This window comes from Pieris napi, chromosome 11 (genome assembly GCF_905475465.1).
Source record: "Pieris napi chromosome 11, ilPieNapi1.2, whole genome shotgun sequence".
NCBI lineage: Eukaryota > Metazoa > Arthropoda > Insecta > Lepidoptera > Pieridae > Pieris > Pieris napi.
In genome coordinates this window covers 6,459,537-6,479,897 of record NC_062244.1, presented here as the reverse complement: position 1 = coordinate 6,479,897, position 20,361 = coordinate 6,459,537, and the positions used below count along the sequence as shown (strand labels likewise).

The 20,361-nt window shown below is 33.0% G+C and overlaps 1 protein-coding gene across 1 annotated transcript in view; it reads left to right on the top strand.

Annotated features, from left to right (window-relative positions):
• The window catches only part of LOC125053606, a 51,418-nt gene extending 31,857 nt beyond the window's left edge, over nucleotides 1-19,561 (top strand). Inside the window, exons 4-9 of the mRNA XM_047655032.1 lie at nucleotides 822-933; nucleotides 2,477-2,556; nucleotides 2,919-3,052; nucleotides 6,068-6,270; nucleotides 12,078-12,174; nucleotides 18,575-19,561. Coding sequence (XP_047510988.1) covers nucleotides 822-933; nucleotides 2,477-2,556; nucleotides 2,919-3,052; nucleotides 6,068-6,270; nucleotides 12,078-12,174; nucleotides 18,575-18,687 — 739 coding nt within the window. The 3' untranslated portion in view covers nucleotides 18,688-19,561. The remainder of the gene's footprint in view (nucleotides 1-821; nucleotides 934-2,476; nucleotides 2,557-2,918; nucleotides 3,053-6,067; nucleotides 6,271-12,077; nucleotides 12,175-18,574) is intronic.
• The last annotated feature ends 800 nt before the right edge of the window (nucleotides 19,562-20,361 follow it).

The following is a 20,361-nucleotide window of genomic DNA, read 5'->3' as shown; positions in this document are numbered from 1 at the left end:
TGCTTCCCATTATAGAAGCATGGTCTTTACTAATGTAATCACCTTCCCCTTGAAAGCATTGGTGAGGTAAATTTAAAGTCTTAAGCTTATGTCATTAAGCCTTTTACATTTGTCTTCTCTACTTGCTTTTACAAATATAATACCTGTATTGTCAATTAATTAATAGTATCTAGTCACTGAAAGTAAATTAACCTTGTTAATAATAGTGTATGGCATTGTTTTACGTCAAAGTTTTTTAGCTGTAAAAAGACAGTGATTTAGTAAAAACATTGTACAAATAAAATCGTTAAGTGGGTTATGTTTTTATCACGTCCTTTAAAAACAGAAATGTATCTACATCAGCTTTATTTTTTGTTCAAAAACAAAACTCATTCCAAATCCATATACAACGCCTAAGTTTTAGTAACTTAAAATATGTAGATAAGGAATTGTCTCAATTTTTCATACGATATTACTTAGGAAAGTTTGTATTACTGAAGAATTCTCGGTAAAATGCTGGTTTAAAAAGAATTCAATATTTATGGTTAATTAAAACAATACGTTTACGTAAATATAGTGTGGATTCCCAGCGCACGCGAGAGTCTTGGGACGTACTAATGGTGTTGCGGTATTTCTACTAAAACTTTAAGCTTTTTTAATAAATACTTTTGAGACGTTTAGTGTAGGTATTTTATAATTATAGAATGTATAATGTATGAAGACAAAAAGGACTTAAAATATATCTACAACTTTTTCCACCAAATACTATATACTACGTTAGTACGATAAATGTCATATTTATTTATTTTAATAAGCCATGTAAATTGTAAAAATTGTTCTAGATTAAAAGCACCATCGTTCGAAGGAGATTTAAGCTCGGAGACAATCATGGATGCTGACACAGGGTCAACCGTGCTCTTTGATTGCAAAGTCTCCTCTTTGAGAGACAAGACGGTATGTTTTGAATATTCAGTAAATTGTTTAGTATTCAGACCCAGTACCAAAAATATTTTAGCAAATTTAATGTGTCTGCGCTTTCGTGGGTCTAGCGGACTTTAATTGTTTCGAGTTGGGTCAAGGTTATTTTCCAATAAAAATGTAAGTAAATTACTAGAAAATACGTCCTATTAATATGCGGAGTGTGTACTTATATATAAAACTTAAGAGATTGTTTTTTTGGATGAGAGAGAAGTCAGGACCTACAGGTTGTGTAATGTGTAGTCCATTTATTAAGAAATAAGGGTGCGGGGAAGCCGCAAGGTAAACTTTGATATACGTGTTACATCGTAACTTCTTTATTAATAACAGTACTAGATTTGATTCAATTCGAATTGTTAGTTTCGAATTTGTCACATTTATTTGTAGAGTGACAGTACTTAATTAGGAAATTCAATAACTAGCTTATCTATATCTCGACCACAGTACCTAGTAAAAATGACAGCATAAAAGAGACAATTAAGTTGGATAGTTCATCGTCGCAACTAAGTTTTTATCCATTATCACACATACAAATATGAAACCCTTGGTAGAGTCAAAAATTCAAAAGGCCCAACAATCAACTCTTAGTGGATGTTTTGTGAAACCATTAATAAAACAATTCAACAAATTCGGTATTGATTATTTAAAAAATAGACTTACAAAGTTTATTTAGGTTTGTTTTCGAAGCGTGGAGTCTTGTTTCATTCGAGTTCCCACTGTATATTTTACATATACGTTTACGTACTTATAAAATAACAAGCTGTTAACATTTTCACACGCCGAATTTATTGTTGTTTGAATTTAATATTTAAATATTGAACCTAACGAAAAGTCACCGGAAACGGAACGAAGGTTTTCTATAACAAATTCGACGTGACGTTCTTCGCATACTAATAATATCATAAAATACCAAAATTATTTAGCTTCTTCGACAAAAAAGAGTAGCAAATTCAGATAAACTGGCAATTCGAAATAATATGTAGGCGTAAACAACATCCCAATTGTTTGAGAATTATACGTAATCTTACACGACCGTGACGCACGTTGTTTTTTAACTTTATACGATGTTGCAAATCGAACATTTCTGAGCTGTATAAAATCATGCTGCTATTCCCAACTTTCTATTTGTTTGTGCAAACTTTACTTGTATTATAAAGTAATCATAGGGAATCTTTGTAAAGTTTTGATTTCAATTAATTGAATAATATGAAATGGTATTATTATATTTCAGCCCTGCGATTCTGTAACTCACTTCACAACTCACACAGCGGTTTTCGCATCGGCGGTCTCTCTCAAATCAGTCGTGAAGCAGTCATTTTATGATTTGACATTCTGATAAACAATAAAGTACAAGCTCCCACCTTTTCGGAATGCCAAATCATAAAATAACTGCTTCACGACTGATTTGAGAGCGACCGCCGATGCGAAAACCGCTGTGTGAGTTGTGAAGTGAGTTACAGAATCGCAGGGCTGTATTCTCTTTGATTTACGTGACTATTTTATTTGATAATTATTTTAGGTATCCTGGCTAAAAGTCTCAGATGAAAATAACTTGGAACTATTGACGTTAAACTTAATAACTTACACAGCTGATTCAAGGTAAGCACATAATATTCATGCTTTAAATTTCAAATTTTCAGGCCAACAAGCAAGTGTCAGTCATGTGGTTTAATTATGAAATTGTACCCAGCATCTTCGTGCCAATCGAAATAAATTAATCAATAAATATTAAATTATATTAACAAGGTTTATAATGTGTTCATAACCTTTAATATATTTATAATAGGTTTCTTATCTTACTAATAAATCGTCCTTTCATTCTTTTGGTAGCTTACATATTTAAAAAAAAATACCGCTTTAACCGTGTAAATAATTAATGGAATCTGGCAACTGTAAATGAATTGTACTATAGACATTATGACACTATAATTATACTTAATAATATGTCTATCATGTTTCAGATACAAAGTAGATTTGGCTGGAGAGATTTGGAAGCTATCATTATCAGATGCAAAATCTAAAGATTCTGGAGTGTATTGGTGTCATGTGTCTACTCATCCCCCTATGTTAAGAGTTTTTAGACTTCAAGTACATGGTAATTAATCACTAAACAAGTAAACAGTTTTCATCATAATTATGCTTGATTCTAAGATACAAACGGTAAACTTAAAACAGGGATATAGCGGTACTGATGACTTCGATAGCTATTGCGGTATTAAATTCAATGTTGATATTCTATACCACGAGATCCTAATGCTGCGATAGCATTTATCAATATTGAAGGAACCATAACGAAATTTTTGAAGTGAAACTTCTTTAGGCGCATAAGGTTTTTTACGGATGAAACGCAATAATAATAATATTAGCGTCACGAAAATATGCAGCGTTTTTGTCGAAGAAAAGGGAGAGAGCGATTGAGATAGAGTGAGAAAGGGCGAACGTAGCATGAAGCAAATAGCCATGGAGCGAGAGTAGGGAGCAAGCAAGTTAGAAAGATCGCGAGAAAGAGTGAGATAGAGTGAAAGTCGCATCAAGCACAGTGCCATGGAGCGAGAGGTGAGAGAGAGCTATAGTGAGAAAGATTGAGAGAGAGAGTAAGGGAGATCGAGAAAAAATACACGCTATTGGTTGGTGTATTCGTTTAGTAGTTACATATTAGAACTTTAGATGGCAATTCTGTCGCATAACGTCTTGTGCAGTAAACGCAGATTTTTTATGTATTTATATTATTATCATTAGCACGTATACAGTGTGAATATAGATAAATACATGGAGTGATCATATACTGGTACATGATCATCTATTGGAGTTTTTGCCTTAGTAACAATGAATTTACAAAGAAGTTTCACTTCTGACATGTGTATTGTGTACTTTGTACGCACGCACTTTTTTTTTCAATTCCGTCGGTATCGCTGTGGCCCTTAGAATTCAGTTCTGTTTTGTAAGAATTTAATGCAATAACGTATCCACACAAACGACTGGCCCCATCAGTCACTTTGTATTTCACCTGCACATGTAGCCCTGGCATCTGGTAGATCCGGTAACCTCGCATCTTCTAAATTTCGGACGCTAACGGAAACGCCTGTTTGGAGACATTGCCAGGAGCCAGAACATTTGATGGTCCACCATTTCATACTGTATTTATAATGGTTGCATTTTGATAAATAGTTCTACCAAACAGTAACAATTTGGATAACCGGGGAATCGAACCAAGAGTCCCCAGGTTATTTGCACTGTATGTACTATCGTTAAATTACATTAACTCTTTAGATACTCGTAATATTAATATTGTATAATGGGAATTTCTCCCGCACTAAAAATACAAACCCAAGATCGTTGTATGAGGAACTTCATAATAATTTAACGTAATTAATATACAAAATGGCTGAACCCCGCTCCACTACTCAAACAAGCAAGTCTTAACTAGTTTAGTTAGTTTGTCTGTCTGCATGTTTAATACATCTTGGGGTAACACATGAATAACATTTCTTGATTCTTAAAATCCATTAATTGAATTTGACCTGAATTTGTTACGTCAAATACGGTTGAAGATTTGATTCTGGTGGATCTATAATTGGTTGATGATATCTAGTATCGAAGATTTCAAATGCTTCTTATAAAGGTGTTTTTTTTTTTAATTCTGAGGAGAATAAGACACAGTCCAGTTAAGTCCATACTCGTGAACGGGTGCTACTTGTGGTGACTGGTCGGACTTGAATTCGTGTATGCGGTGATGTTATTACTCAATCGAAATATCTGCGAACCTGGCTTAATGACCATACCATACCAGCGAGGTTCGCAGATATTTCCGACGTGTAGTAGTTATTTATATTTGCGTGTTGTTCCCAGAGAATGTAAGTCCGTGCTCCTATTTCACCATGTCTCCTGCTGATAGAGGACAAATCTTTGTTTTTAATTTATTTTATTATTATTAATTAACTATTAATTACTTAAGATGTTATGTGGAACATGGTGTAATGGTTGCAACTCTTTACAAACATTGTGTAAAACAAAAGAACGTGGCGATTAAAAAGAGTGGCGGAGAGTTTATTGCCAGTTCTTTTCTTCCGTTCTACGCTCTTAATTTGAGAAACGGCAGTAAATGTCAAATTAGAAGCATTTAATAAATATTAATTTTTTGACGTTCACAATGTACACTGTGTTAACTATATAAATAAATGATTTTGATTTGATTTGATTGAAAAATAACGCTTATTACTTTGTTATTATCCTTACATATTTTGTGAAATTGAAAAGAAATATAGCGCACAATATATTTCAATTAGTTCCCCCTACTTTAGAGCCACAGGTGTGCTCGCGAATAGCGATTGAATTATTTCTCTACTTCTTTAGCTCCATTCACTTTAAGCTCATAATCATTATTCTTTACAATTCAAATGTGGTGAAGTTTAAAAAGTTATTTTGTATTTAACAGTCAATTTTAAAAAATACGGTATAGTAGGCAATTTAAAGAAATACTCTCATCAAAGTAAGAAATGTTGGCAGTACTTTATAGGTGAAAACAAGTGTTTGTAGGGAAAACATCAGGTTAATGGGTTACCTACGCATTTGCTTAGATCCTAAACACTTAATTTTAATTTAATACAATAACTTGCGGCTGGCTGGACATTTATTCTTTAAACATTTGTTGTAGGTATTATGTTTTTTAATATTGTGGAACATTTTTTGTTCTATCATCAACCATTTTCGCAGCGCGTGCGATGAAAGTTATTTTATAGGCATTTTTTTTACTTATTATTGCAATTTTAGTTAGGATCCTTATTTTTTCTAACAATTAAAATAACTTATATTAATCAGTGATAATGTAGCTTTTAATAATGAAAAAAATTCTAAAATCAGTCCAGTACTTTTTGAACCAATTCGTTACATACTTAAATACAAATCTATCCTCTTTATAATATTTGTAGAGATTATTTAATACATTTAAAAGTAAAGGAAAGTAACATGGGCGTCTCCTGTTTAAATTTATTTATTTTTTTACAAAGGGACTAAATAAGAACAGTTCTGACTAAGTCACGTACGTTCGCTAGAAATAATTTTAAAAGTTATTTACACAAGCATATATGAATTACATACGTTTTATTTTCAGCACCAGATATGAAAATCAGCAAAGAGACCTTTTTAGAAACTGGAGAAACTCTATCCCTTAAGTGTATGGTTTTTAATTTGGACCCTGGAGACGTGACACCCGAGCTCTTCTGGTACAGGGGTAATAATACCACCGCTTTGGATGAGGTTCGAGGAGGCGTTTTGGTGGAAACTGATCAACTAACATTGACAAGTCATCTTCAGGTACGTAAGCTATGAATAAAAGTTGGGATGTATTTTACTTTGCACCAAGAATTTTCATGAACAATGTTTCTAACAGAAAACAACATGGCACGCGCTAAAAAGAAGTTGTCAGATTTTAAAATGAAAAGTAAAAGCTTTGCCTAACTAGTAAAGTTACTAGAAATAGTTAGGCAAAGCTTTTACTAACGAAACTTGCGCTTCGCTTAGCTCGTCTTGGCTGACCTTACAAACGGTACGAGACTTATATGTGCAATCGCGCAAATATATAACTGTAGGTAACAATAATAAATATAAAAATAATACTTAAATTCAACGGTCTTTTAATTTTGAGCATTAAAATATCTAGTACAGAAAGAAGTTGAACTATTTTTTTTTACTAACAAAAACTTTCCAGCGCTGGACACACTGACACATTGGTAGTTTTTTTTTTTATACATGTGTCTTCACTAAGACATCATGGAATATTACGATCTAGCCTAACTTAAGACTAATAAGTAATTTAAGTCTAACCTAATTTATTACAAAGGATATTTAACATAAGAAAGTGTCCAATAACACTACTTACAGTCTCTATTAAAGGGAAGACACTTTGTTCTTGTGTTCTATTTTTTTCAATCACTGTTTAGCACTTAATACTAACGTGCACTAACACTAATTCACTAGTTCAAACGGTTTTAACAAACCATTTACATTGATGGATAAAGAGAAATAAAATATAACATATAACATACATCGATTCATAGATTACTAAAAAACAAAGTAAATTTTTTTGAAAGCCAAGCGAAATTCGATAGCTCCTCTCAGTTATCGAGTTATAGCCAAAAAGCATTATTCTGAAAGGAGGTGTTTGTTTGTTGTATTTGTCTATCTGTTCTTTATATCATTATATTTTTCACCCTGAAACTTCCTTTGCAAAGATTTGGCAATTCAGTTATAAACTCCTCTATTAGTCTAGTCGACAAGTTGAAAATGGAACAAAATAGAGATACTGCTCTTAAAATTATGTGCGATAGCTCATTCGAACCGGAATGACGCCTAGAAAAATGTGCTAAAAGCGTGTATTAGCACATAAAAAATTGCAAAAGTTATAGACAATTAAAGATGAAAAAAAAATGGCATTTAGTTTTTTGCCAATATTTAATAAACTATTAATATTTAAGAAATTTCAAATAAAGATTCTGAAAGAAGAGGAAATTTCCAATAAAATACTCCTAACTCTCGGAACTCTATCTCCATTATTTATAACTTTAATTTAACGCTGAAAATAGGTCTGCGGGTGACATTTTTAGGATTCGCGCGTGGCGTCAAAAGCGACTACGGCACATTAATTAATTTATTTAAGGTATTGAATATTTTTTTTTAAATTTGAAAAAATTATGGTGTGTTCTGAACACTATAATTAATTTATTCTCGTTGAAAATTTTACTTAAAGTTAATTTTTCAACAAGTTAAATAATTGTTAACAAACGAAATTTTCTCGAACGACCGTCTTAATTGTAAGTGAAAAAAAATGTTTAAATAATGGTCGTAAAAATATTTCGCTTCGTAGAGCCTTTCTTACATACATACTTAACAAGATCGTGCCATAAAAGTTAAAAAAATATTTATACTTTGTTTATAACATTTTTTTTACTTAAACAAAAACTTAAAAATCCATGTAATGTTGTTAAAAAAAATTTTGTTTTTCTAAATCATCATATAATCGTTTTTTTATTAATACAAGATATTTATTGATTTGCTAAAAAAAACTTCCCGCCATTTGTTGATAAATTTTTTTTTAACAAATTGAATAAATAAATATTTTTTTAAAAAATTTTAACACAACTTTATTACATTAAAAATGTTATGATTTTTAAAAAAAATTTTTTTCCTAAATAACAATTTTTAATGATTTATAATCGTTTTTTTTAATTTTCTATTGTTTAAATAATTAGTTAAAAAATTTTTTTTTTCTAAAAGTCATAATTGACATGTATATGTATGTAAGAAAGGCTCTACGAAGCGAAATATTTTTACGACCATTATTTAAACATTTTTTTTCACTTACAATTAAGACGGTCGTTCGAGAAAATTTCGTTTGTTAACAATTATTTAACTTGTTGAAAAATTAACTTTAAGTAAAATTTTCAACGGGAATAAATTAATTATAGTGTTCAGAACACACCATAATTTTTTCAAATTTAAAAAAAAATATTCAATACCTTAAATAAATTAATTAATGTGCCGTAGTCGCTTTTGACGCCACGCGCGAATCCTAAAAATGTCACCCGCAGACCTATTTTCAGCGTTAAATTAAAGTTATAAATAATGGAGATAGAGTTCCGAGAGTTAGGAGTATTTTATTGGAAATTTCCTCTTCTTTCAGAATCTTTATTTGAAATTTCTTAAATATTAATAGTTTATTAAATATTGGCAAAAAACTAAATGCCATTTTTTTTTCATCTTTAATTGTCTATAACTTTTGCAATTTTTTATGTGCTAATACACGCTTTTAGCACATTTTTCTAGGCGTCATTCCGGTTCCAATGAGCTATCGCACATAATTTTAAGAGCAGTATCTCTATTTTGTTCCATTTTCAACTTGTCGACTAGACTATATAGACATTTAGACGACCGACGACGCTGATTAAAAACGTATTTAAGTATATGTGACATAAAATCGAATAGGCAATTTCCCAGGCCCCGGGGTTGATGGTCTTCCAATAGAATTACGGAAATAAAGAATCGCCTTAGTTGTAAGCGTTCTTTTCGAGTGAATTTTTAAAAGTATGCATATATGCATTAATATTTTTTATCATATAAATTGGGTTTGAAAGAGATATAAAGAAACATTTATAATATTTTGTTACTACCTCCGTAAGTTAATTATCTAGACTTAAATATAAAAAAATCTCAATTTTGTGAAATCACCTTAAAAAGAAATTAAGAATTAATTAAAAGAAAAATTGTTTTTTATAAGTTAAATTTCTTATAAAAAAGACTTTTAATAATCATTGCTTTATTGAATATTTGCATAAAGATATCGCGGCAATTTGAAAAAAAAAACTTTTGTATCTACTACTAAGTGATAAATTAAGATATTTCAGATTTAATTTTTTGTGTGAAAAATGTTTTAATCAGAAGTTTTCCCATTATTTACATTTGAGGTAGAAGTTATGGCAACATTACAAAGGTCTGTACGAGTACAAACAGTTCGGTGTCCTAGGCCGTGGACGCAAACTAGCAATTACGGTTAATTAGAGACGGTAACTTATTGTTGAAGTATTTACGTAATTATGATTGCACTGTACACTGTAGGGCGGGAACACTTTTAGCGATTATTATCTATTAATTAAAGATAAGTATGCAGACTAGATAACTCCAAAATAAGTTATTTTATAAAAAAATCGGTTGTCTGTAAAGTCGGTTTACTGACGACAGTTGAACGTGACAACGTCACGAATCGCTCACTCGAGTAGGAGAGAGACAGATGTCGAACGCTGAAGAGCGTGGAGTCCGATTGTGCCTCTCTGTCGCTTCGCGCTCTCGCTTACACTTCAAGTCTTAAATGGAACGCCTCAGAGCGAGGTAACGCCTCAGAGCGAGGTACCGCCGCATGAGTCATGTTTTTTCGTGCGTGCAGCCGGCTCCATCGATTTATAAGACGTTGTCACGTCAAAATAAATGAATAAAAAAAATACAGAAGAATAAGAAACCATTTCAAAATATTTCATATTTTTTATTAAAAGAACACTTCTTAGTGTTATAAACATCAACTCTTCCTTTTTTTTCTTGGCAAGTAGGTCTTTTGTCAGGAAACGAAGCTTGGAATTGAAATTAAGACAGTTTTTATCTTAAAATAAAATAATTTAAACGCTGATGCGCCTCTAAATATCTTTACTTTCCGTTTAAGATGATTTCATAATACATAGGTATTAATTATTTTCACACATACTAAGTTACTTTTAAGAAAGTTTTTAATTCTTGTCCTTTTGGTTTAATCGCTCTCACTATAGCCACACCCTGCACCACCCAAGACTGTAATTTAAACCCGGCACTCAGGTTGGTGTAATATATTTGTTGGGCTAAGTGGGGTCTTAACATTTTCTCCTATTACAAAAGTACTATGTTTTGGGGGTATCACTTTGCTCTATCGAAAGTAAGCCCAGCCCCATTAAACAATAAACTTGACTATATTATGAATAATGTCTCATCGCAAAATCTTTTTTGTGCCAAATTTGTCACATACGTAAGACAGTATGAAAAAAATTGGTACCTCGTATAGACGACATCATGCTTTACAGAATCATAATCTAAAATAGTTTTAAAAATATTCTCAATATTTTTTTTTCTTACAATAAAGTTCACAAAAAAAAGAGTGCGACTTTACATGAATTACAATCTAGTCTATACAATAATTATGGCTAATAAGTAATATTATTTTGACCAAATTTTCTACAATACTATAACTTAAACTAAGGTAATGTTCATTAACAGTCTTAGTGTTCTATAACATTTTGACACTATGTTCATGTGTCCGAGATACCGCACTTGCACTTATATTCACTACACTAGGTTTATTAACTCAAAAGGTTTAGTTCTCGTTCGGCGTCTTAACTCTTATTCCTGTCGTGTCAAGAAGTTGGATTGCTACAGCATTCACATGGCTATGTAGCCTGTTTAAGTGAGCTAAGGCAAACCGTTCCGCCGTATTTAGGACTGATTCTGAAATAGCCCATTCCTTTCCATACATTTGAAATTCGAACATCCAAAATGCGTATTATTTTGTACACAACAGAATATATCAATGAGAATATCGATATCCAACCACAATTAACCTCTCTAACTTTGTAACGGTTACAGTATAACTCAGTCTAGATATTCAAATTTCGAATTTCAAACATATTCAATCACCAAGTGTATGAGAACATTCGATTTTAAGCCATTGTTAAGAGACAAAATTTGCCTCGATGCGCTAAAAATATTATAATGAATACAAAAATATATTTCGCGTAGAAAAAGTAATACAGTCGCATGTTTGTACTTTTTGTGCTCTCTACCTGCACTCATTTTTAATTAAAAAGTTTGCGCATGGAAAATACAGTATATAAAATGCATTTTAAATGGGAATATATAGTTCAATGTAAGTTTAAAAGTAATAAGATATCTTAATATATCCAAACTTTAATAGCCTTTTCCACTGAAACATATTTTAAATTCAGTTTCAGCTTCATATTATTGTAATAAATTTAACATTCGTTGCTGGCTTCCAGTTTAAATAAAGCCAAATAAATATATTCAAATTTCGAATAGCTGAACTAGATTAAATATTCTTAATTGTTTGTTGCGTATATACAATAAATTCTTAATATGAAAGGCACGTAAACTAGCATAAAAATTAATAATTATTATTTAAAATTTGACGTAATACTACTACGTAAAAAAACCGTTACGATCTTTGATGTGGAAGTCAGGAATAAAAATATTTTTAAAACGAAGCGGTTTAAAATTAAAACTACGAATGAAACTGGAAAATATAACAGCCATAATGTTGCCCTATTGTACTCATAATGCGGTAAAAAGCTTCTTAAAAATGTATGGAAAAAGTTTCGCCTTCACTTTAAGGCGTGACTTATTTTACAAAAGATGTTTTGTCAAGTTATAAAAATTGTTGCCTACTTTTATGCTACACGCGTATTTCGTAAGTAGTTTAGTGAAAACTATTATGAACAGTTGTATGGAAATTGGTCGCTTTTCGTCCTGATGGGAGGAATTATCAGTATTATAATTTTAAAATTTAGAAATAATTTTATTTGTAATTAAAACAGGTGGCTCAACTCAAACTTGAAGACGCTGGTAACTACACATGTGCCCTGGAAGCTCCTTTGCACATGAGAGCAACCACAAGAGTTCACGTATTACAAGGTAATAATTAATAATTATTATGAAGGCATTAGAACTAAAAACCGACACAAGGCTCAAGGATGATCCTTGCTTGCAGATATGTGACTTAAACTAGAAGAAGGCCGTTTAGCGGTAGCACTCTGTATTTATAGAACAAAGTGTTGCCGGGCCAGAGGCTCAGTGTGAAGTGATACCGCCGCCCACAGCTACTCACACTGCCATAAGGCGCAAGTGCGTTGCCGATCTTTTAAGAAATTTTACGCCCTTTGCTTGAAGTAGGACCTACCCTAAGACAAATGGGTTCGGAAATACTTCAGTGGGCAGCTAGTATTAAAAACGCTCAGTTGTGGAACGACGGATGACGTGACGTGATCCGTCGTGAGACTGAGACGTGAGACCGGCATGATGATTGAACTTTTCAAAATTCAATCATCTTAGCAAATTGGAACAAGTTATTTTTTTTAAATATGTACAACAGTTTATGTAAAGATTGATTAAAAATAGGGTACTATTTTTCTGTCTACCGAAGCCGACATTCATTACAATAATAATTTTATTTGTACTAAAGAAAATAAAATTCAACCTAGGCATAAAAATTGGTAGATATATGTGTGTTGGTACCCACACGTTTTCACTCTTCAACTACGGTACAAAGTGCCTCTGTAGGAACCTGTTATAGACGCCCGTCCTAAGGGTCGAGGTTACAGGTGTGGTTAAAAGCTTACTTTTCTACATTTTCTATTTGCACAAGTGGGTATAAAATAATAAAAAATAAAAAAAATAAAGAAGAAAATTATGAAGTTTGATCGACGTAGTATTTTTAGATTATAAAGTTAATTCACTCTTCGTGTAAGTTTTTTATAACATCGTATGAAAGCCTATTAAATGGCCGTTTAATTTTAATGTTAATCATTATTCAATTCATCTAATTGGACTATTAGCATTGTATGTCAACGTAAATAGCAAACTAAAGCATCTCACTTTACACAAACTGGAGTAAACTTTCATAGATTATTACCCTCCGCGCTCTTAACTTAGTAACTACGTGGTAACTTGAGCCTTGCTTTTACAAGGCTTTGTATACCTTTTGAATTTAAATAGCGCTTGAACTTGTACTGAAAACGTTTATGATATATATATTTATTTATTTATAATCAAGTCATTTTATCATTCCTTTCTTTACATACTACGGTTTTATGACACACCATATATAGTTTATTATTTTTATTAACATATTAGTTATTACTATGAAATTTTAAGAATATGAGTCGTAATGCCTCATGATACAGTAATTGCATAGATTATGTGATAAGCACAGCTATGTTGAAATGAAATGGCAATAGGTTTACCATCTTCTTTTCTATGATAACGCCCATGACGCATAACATGGTCTTAAAGAAAAGTGGTTTCCGTCTAGTAGACCCGTGTCTTCACAACAAGCACTCATTCGTCCCTTTCTGTCTAACGCTGTCTGTGCCGTGACGAAAAGAGATCACTGCTTTTGTTTCAAGAATGAAATGTATCGGATTAATGGTGCTAATTTCAGCTGCCACTGTCATTATATGTCACAGAGCTCATAAATTAACAACGTCAAAGTCAAATCAGTCAAAAACCGTAAATATTTTCAGGATTATTACATTTGCAAATATTACTAAATCTACCAATTAACGACTATTTGATAGTCAATAGTAATGGTGATTCCATAGTCATTGTTAGTATGAAAAGCAATATCATATCTCCTTCAAGAAAAGAGCGTACAAATTCTTGAAAGGCCGGCAACGCACTCGCGAGCCCTCTGGCATTGAGAGTGTCCATGGGCGGCCGTATCACTTAACATCAGATGAGCCTCCTGCCCGTTTGCCCCCTGTTCTTTAAAAAAAATAAAAAAAATGTTTGTATATTTAATAGCATTGTCATTATGTCACAGAACTAATGTCCGTCTTTATGAACTGTCAATCTGACATATGATATATGAAGTAGCGCCATTGCTCCGACAAATAAAACAAGTGTTAACTACAACACGAGTGTTAATTACAACATTCAGCAACACTAATTACCCTTATCAAGAAAAATAATTAAATTCTAATTAGCAGTGAGAATATAATGCGCTTGGCTATTAGGTATAATGGTCGCGTCCCAAATTGTGTGGGAAGTACCCTCTAAATCGGACTTAACGCAAATATTTAGTTCTTAATCTAAGTCCCACTGTGTGTCTGTAGATAAATTGAGTAATCATTATTAAGACGTATCTGTGGATTTGATATGAAACTGCTTAATTAATCTTTGTTTTCAAATTTATTATATAATAAGTAATTCTATACAACGACAAAGACGAAACTACGAGACATCTCTCATTCAAGAAAGAAAAAGAAATTCACTTAACAAACTTGGACTCTCGGCTTAGATGACATAGAATTTTATTTGCTAGTTGAAATGTTACTCCCGATTATGTTTGGGCTGGTAATAAAATATATCAGAGATATACTACATAATTTTCTTGGTAATATGAATCTGCATTCGATTTACGAAAAGTCCGTTATAACCTGTGCCTACTTCTTTGATTTCTTGGTTTAAGACCAGGTTTCCTTTTACCTTACCTATAAAAATGCCTTAATACATATTTAAACACTGAAATAAACGACAATGTTTAAAAAGTCTAACACATCTATTCTGATATTAAATTTTTAAATCCCGTCCATTCAATAATATTCGTAATTTAATATTTAACATTACGCATCATTAATAAGTTTAAACACTGGCTGAGCTTATTTACATTTGTGATTTACTTAATTCCCATTGAACCTTAAATTCTGTTTATTAGTTGGAAAATATTAAAATACTAATGAATGAGACTCTTAAAGATGAGAAGCATTTATTGGTAAGGGGAACAACCCTAGTTCATCGCAAAAAAGTATTAACTCTGCACAAAGGCATCCCTGGCCTTAAATGCAAGGTTTAGTTCATGCGTTTGTAATACTACCCCATATTTATTAAAAATAACAGTTTTATCCAAGGCCTCATCTGTCTCTTTTCATAACAGCGTAAGCACGATTTGAAAGAATGAGACGAAAGACTTTACTTAAAAGTCTCATTGCAGTCTGATTAAATGATCCACAAAACAACAGAACCCAGATGTGGCGAATTCAACGCAACCTAAAGGCTCCAGTACAGAGACTCCCTCACATTGAGGGTTGCAACAGTGAGAAAGAAACCATCGACGCCCTGGTTGACGCGGCGATCGTCACCGAAGCTGAAATAAACAACGAAGATAAAAGCACAGAGAAGACCACACCGTTCCAGCCTCTCGATCCTACCTCCATAGAGGAAATCAAATTCGCGCTGAGACGCTTTAAGAATAAGAAGGCTCCTGGCCCAGACAAAATCAAAGCAGACGCCCTCAAACTCGGTGGCAAATCTTTCCTCACCAGGTACAAAGTGATAGCTGACTACCTGTTACTGACAGGTTATTATCCCAAGAGATGGAAAATCGGGGAGTGTATCTTCCTTCACAAAGTAGGCAAGAATCACCGTGACGCCAAATCGTACCGACCCATCACTCTTCTAAACATCATGGGTAAACTACACGAACGCCTACTCTTGTCGCGCTTACGACAGACGGCCGACAGACTACAACCGCCGTTCCAACATGGCTTTACCAAGAACAGAGGAACAGGCACACAGATTCTTCGCACTGGAAAGTTCATTACGGATGCGCTGGAAGCGAGAGAAAGTGTAAGCATGGTCCTGACAGATCTTTCGAAGGCCTTTGACTCAATAAACCACGAAGGTCTAGCGAAGAAACTCCAAATAGCTGACGTCCCGAACAACATCATCAAAATAATAGAGAATTACCTTAACGGTCGCAAAACATACGGACGCTTCAGAACCACTTACAGTGACAAAAAACTGGTACCATACGGGGTTCCCCAGGGCTCTATTCTGGGTCCGGTCCTTTTCAATCTGTACGTACACGACGTCTGGGACCAACGGGACCGTATCGGCGGACTCAAGCTCTCCCAATACGCCGATGATCTTTGCATCCTTAACAGGTCTCCCGACCCAAACTCCGCGACACAACGAGCGGGCTGGGCCGCCGACACTGTCATCGACTACTACCGTCGCTGGGGGTTAAAATGTAACGTGGACAAAACGGAGTGTGCTATGTTCACTCACAAGAAAAAGTACCGCAGAACCATCCGAATTAAAGAGGACATAATTGAATATAAAAGAAGCATCAAATATCTGGGCGTACACTTCGACAAGACAATGAGCATGGGCAAACAGACGGATCATGTCGTGCAGAAGGCGCGACGGGCTCGTGGTGCACTGGCCCCTATCATAGGATGGCACGCCAAAACGGATATGACTGTTAAACTTGCAGTAATACAGGCCTGCCTACTTCCTATTTTGGATTATGGCGTAGTACAATTGCTCTCACGTTACAGTAAGAGCAATTTACTAAAAATTGAACGCCAATATCGAATGGCTCTCAAAACCAGCGGACAATTCCCAAGACGCCTAGAAACCTCGATACTCTGGGATATGCTAGATTGGGATCCATGGCATCTCCGTGCACAAGACCTAAACGAGGATATGCTGCGTCGACTCCGTGAGATGCACATCGAGGATCTAGAGACCCCTGGTGGAGCCTACCTCGGATACGGACAGCACAACCCCCTACTAACTAATACTAGATTAGGTGAAATAGACTATGTATCAAAAAAAGACAGGAGTCGGCTGCTCAGCAAGCGAACGACCGCTCCGCGTCCCCATAGATTATAATTAGCTGTAAGTAGGATAAGACAATATATAACAACATTATAAATTTATTCTGTACAATTTAACAAGCTCACAGCACACACTGCACGACACTTATATAGATCTCTCCGAGACAAACATATGTAGTCTGTAAGTAGCTGACACACCCACAGGCCGAATACACCATCGACCTGTGGACATAATGTAACATAAGAACTAGGGAAATAAACATATTCTATTCTATTCTATTCTATTCTATTCTGATTAAGTTTTTATGAATAAGAGAACAGACTTTTTGTGTTCAGATATATATTTAATGTTTTGAATTCGCTCGCTTGTCGTGTACAAATACTTTAAGCGTACAGTGTTTAGACGCGAAACTAAAATAATTTGCTGGGTACATTGTGAAAAGTTGCCGACCCGACGATAAAACTTAAGCGATAAGGATGCCTTAATGTCTTGGGAACAAGTGTTTCTTGTTTCCATACTGAATCTAGATGTTATTTGTTTTGCTTGTAACGTTATAAAATTAGCGATGAAATTAAATTATTTTATAATACGTACCTATTTCATAATAATATTCAAAAATGTTTGAATATGTAGATACGTAATAGGTACATCCGATTTTTGAAGTGAAACTTCTTTAGAATCGTTGTGATTTCAAACCGGATGCAACGGAAAAAGTGACAGTAAAAAGAGACAGACACATAAATTAATAGGATTTGGCGTGAGAGAGAGTGAGATAGGAGGCATTATACAGTGTATAAACTTTAAATTAGTGTGTATTAGAACATTTTCTGAAATAAAAAAACAGATTTGATGAAAATTAAATAAGTAAGTCAAGTAAGTAGTTTAATTATAGATTATTTATCAAATTTTATTTACAAATCATTAGTTATAGTAACTTTTTGAAGTGAAAATTTCCTACTACACTTAATTAAAAGTTTATACACTATATAATGCTTCCTATCTCATTTTCTCCCACGTTGGATCTTGTGAATTTATTTCAAACTTTTATTATTTTAGTTTATACCAAATTAAAGATTGATATTAAAATTATATATAAAAATTTAACATTAAAATATATTTTTTTTTAAAGGAAAGGTCCTACATTTAGATAGAGAAAAAGTCTAATTTACATATTTTAATTATAAAAACTTTGTTTTTGAAGGTTTTACTTCTACCACGTGTGAATTGGACACATGATTTTTTTTTTGGAAGTTTTGGCCCCCAGCGACTTTTTTCCTGTTCTCAGATCTCAAGAGAATGTTCGCTGGACAGAAACTTTGCGCTGATCTTATTTTGAGGATAAAGACAAATCGTAAAAAAAAAAGTATCCAAATATTTTATCATTGGTATATTTATTGTAGCGCTCTCGAATGGAACTCTATTAATCAAATCATATTTTATATGTTAACCTACGAACTTTTTAGCCCACCTATTATATAGATAAAATATACAATAAATACATCGGAGCGGAGAAAAAGTAAATAATTGTATGCTATTAATATTAATTTGTTATGATTTCAAGACAAGTGAACTTAGCGATAATATTTACATCCCGGTTGTTGGTATTCTTTTAATCGTAGCATTATAGGTTAAAGAATTTAATTTACGATAAATTATTTTTGTAAAAAAATCTTATACCACCTTTCTTCAACAGGTTCAAGCTTGGCTGAGCTGCAAAGCGGCGTAAAAACCACAACAAGCTACATAAGCCTCCTCGTGACGTCATTATTAATTGTTCTAGGAGCACGACACCATGACGTAAGGTGACCTAGTTAGATATAAAATACATTCAATGGATACGGAACGCTAGAATTTTTATGGGAACAAGTTATTGTAAACAGTGCGTTTGAAGGATTCCAAATTCAAATTGAACTACATTCGTAATTCTAAATTCAAAATAATTCTAACATACCAAATATTGTAATAGACAAGTGACAACTATTGTTTTTTAGTAGTCTATGAACCACTTATTCATAAAACCTGAATCAGTTTAATTGAACTCTTTAAACTTGAAGTAGTATTTCGTATCTGTCATATTTTGTTTACGCTGAGATGGAAAGAAACATACATATACATAATATGTAATTTATTATATTATGAATAAGGGGATGTATTTAATAAAAATCACAACCAATGCATATCGGATGATTTTAACTGTAATAAACAACACATCAATTTGCCTAGTGAATGGAAAACGTTAATTGTCGATACTATATAATCGAAATATACTTCAAACGCATTACAAGTTTTGATTATTGATTGGAGTAAGTACACAAATAAAAGGTTTAAAGCCTACGACATAATGTATTTAAGAATACTTAGTCATATCAGAATAAATAATTTAAAGTTTTGTATAGCTAAGATAAGAAATGCTTTTAAAAATAGAACAGTATAAACATAAATAGTCATATACTTTTTGTTTTGCCTCTTCGATATCGGTGTCTTTCACGTGTCTACGTGGCATAATAATAACTCTTGAAAATTTAAAGAGAAATACGATTATTGATGATGAACTGGCGATGTGTATGCGTCATGTGTCGTGAAGTCACAGGTGTGTAATAATTGGTTATAGTACTATTATGTACTTTGTTAGCTCACTTCACTTACCTTAATAATGTGATTATATTCATATTAAAGAGCCAACAACTACAAATGTAGGTGAGGGGTACCGGGTTCGATTCCCGGTTCGAGGGCAAACTTTAATTTAATTTAAATTTGTTCTCGGCCTTTGGGAGGGTCGTGCGGTACCGGGCGAGTGCCTAAACCGTACATGGAGGACACAGTCGAATTTCTAAAAGACAAGCACGAATTATAAAAAATCCTATACTTGACGCTGGCTAATGCACAAATCGTGCCAGAGCCATTAAGAAAAAAAAAATGACATAACTTCTCATTGTATTTATTTTATAGGTTTCAAACTGTTTCCATGGAAACCGAATCATATAGAAACGATTGCGTTAGGAATTATGTGTCCCGTCCAGGATCTATTTAATTTTGTAAATAAATGTATGTTAAATAAGTGTTTCCTGCACTAAAATATCTTCTTCACATATCTTACTATCGGAATAGCACTATTATTGTAACGGTATTATAGTGTTAAGTATATAGACAATTATTTGTATCTTTATTCTGTGTTTTTCATTTGTTTATGTTTGCGAGACAAGTTGCCTTTTATTTAATGTAATAAATGTGTACTTTAAAAACAATCTCGTAGATATAAACCAAAACTAGAAACATCAAACAGAAAATTCAAGATTTCATCTCACACTTTGGTTCTCAAAATTTTTTCGCATAATACGATTGGCAATACAGACGCTAGTAAAAGTTAATTACAAGTCGTCATACCATTTACCTTCTCGTTAACTTATTAATCTCCTATTACCCAAGAAACGTTTTCACCTGTCCGATCGATTGAACAATTACGGTGGGATGGCGAGCGTG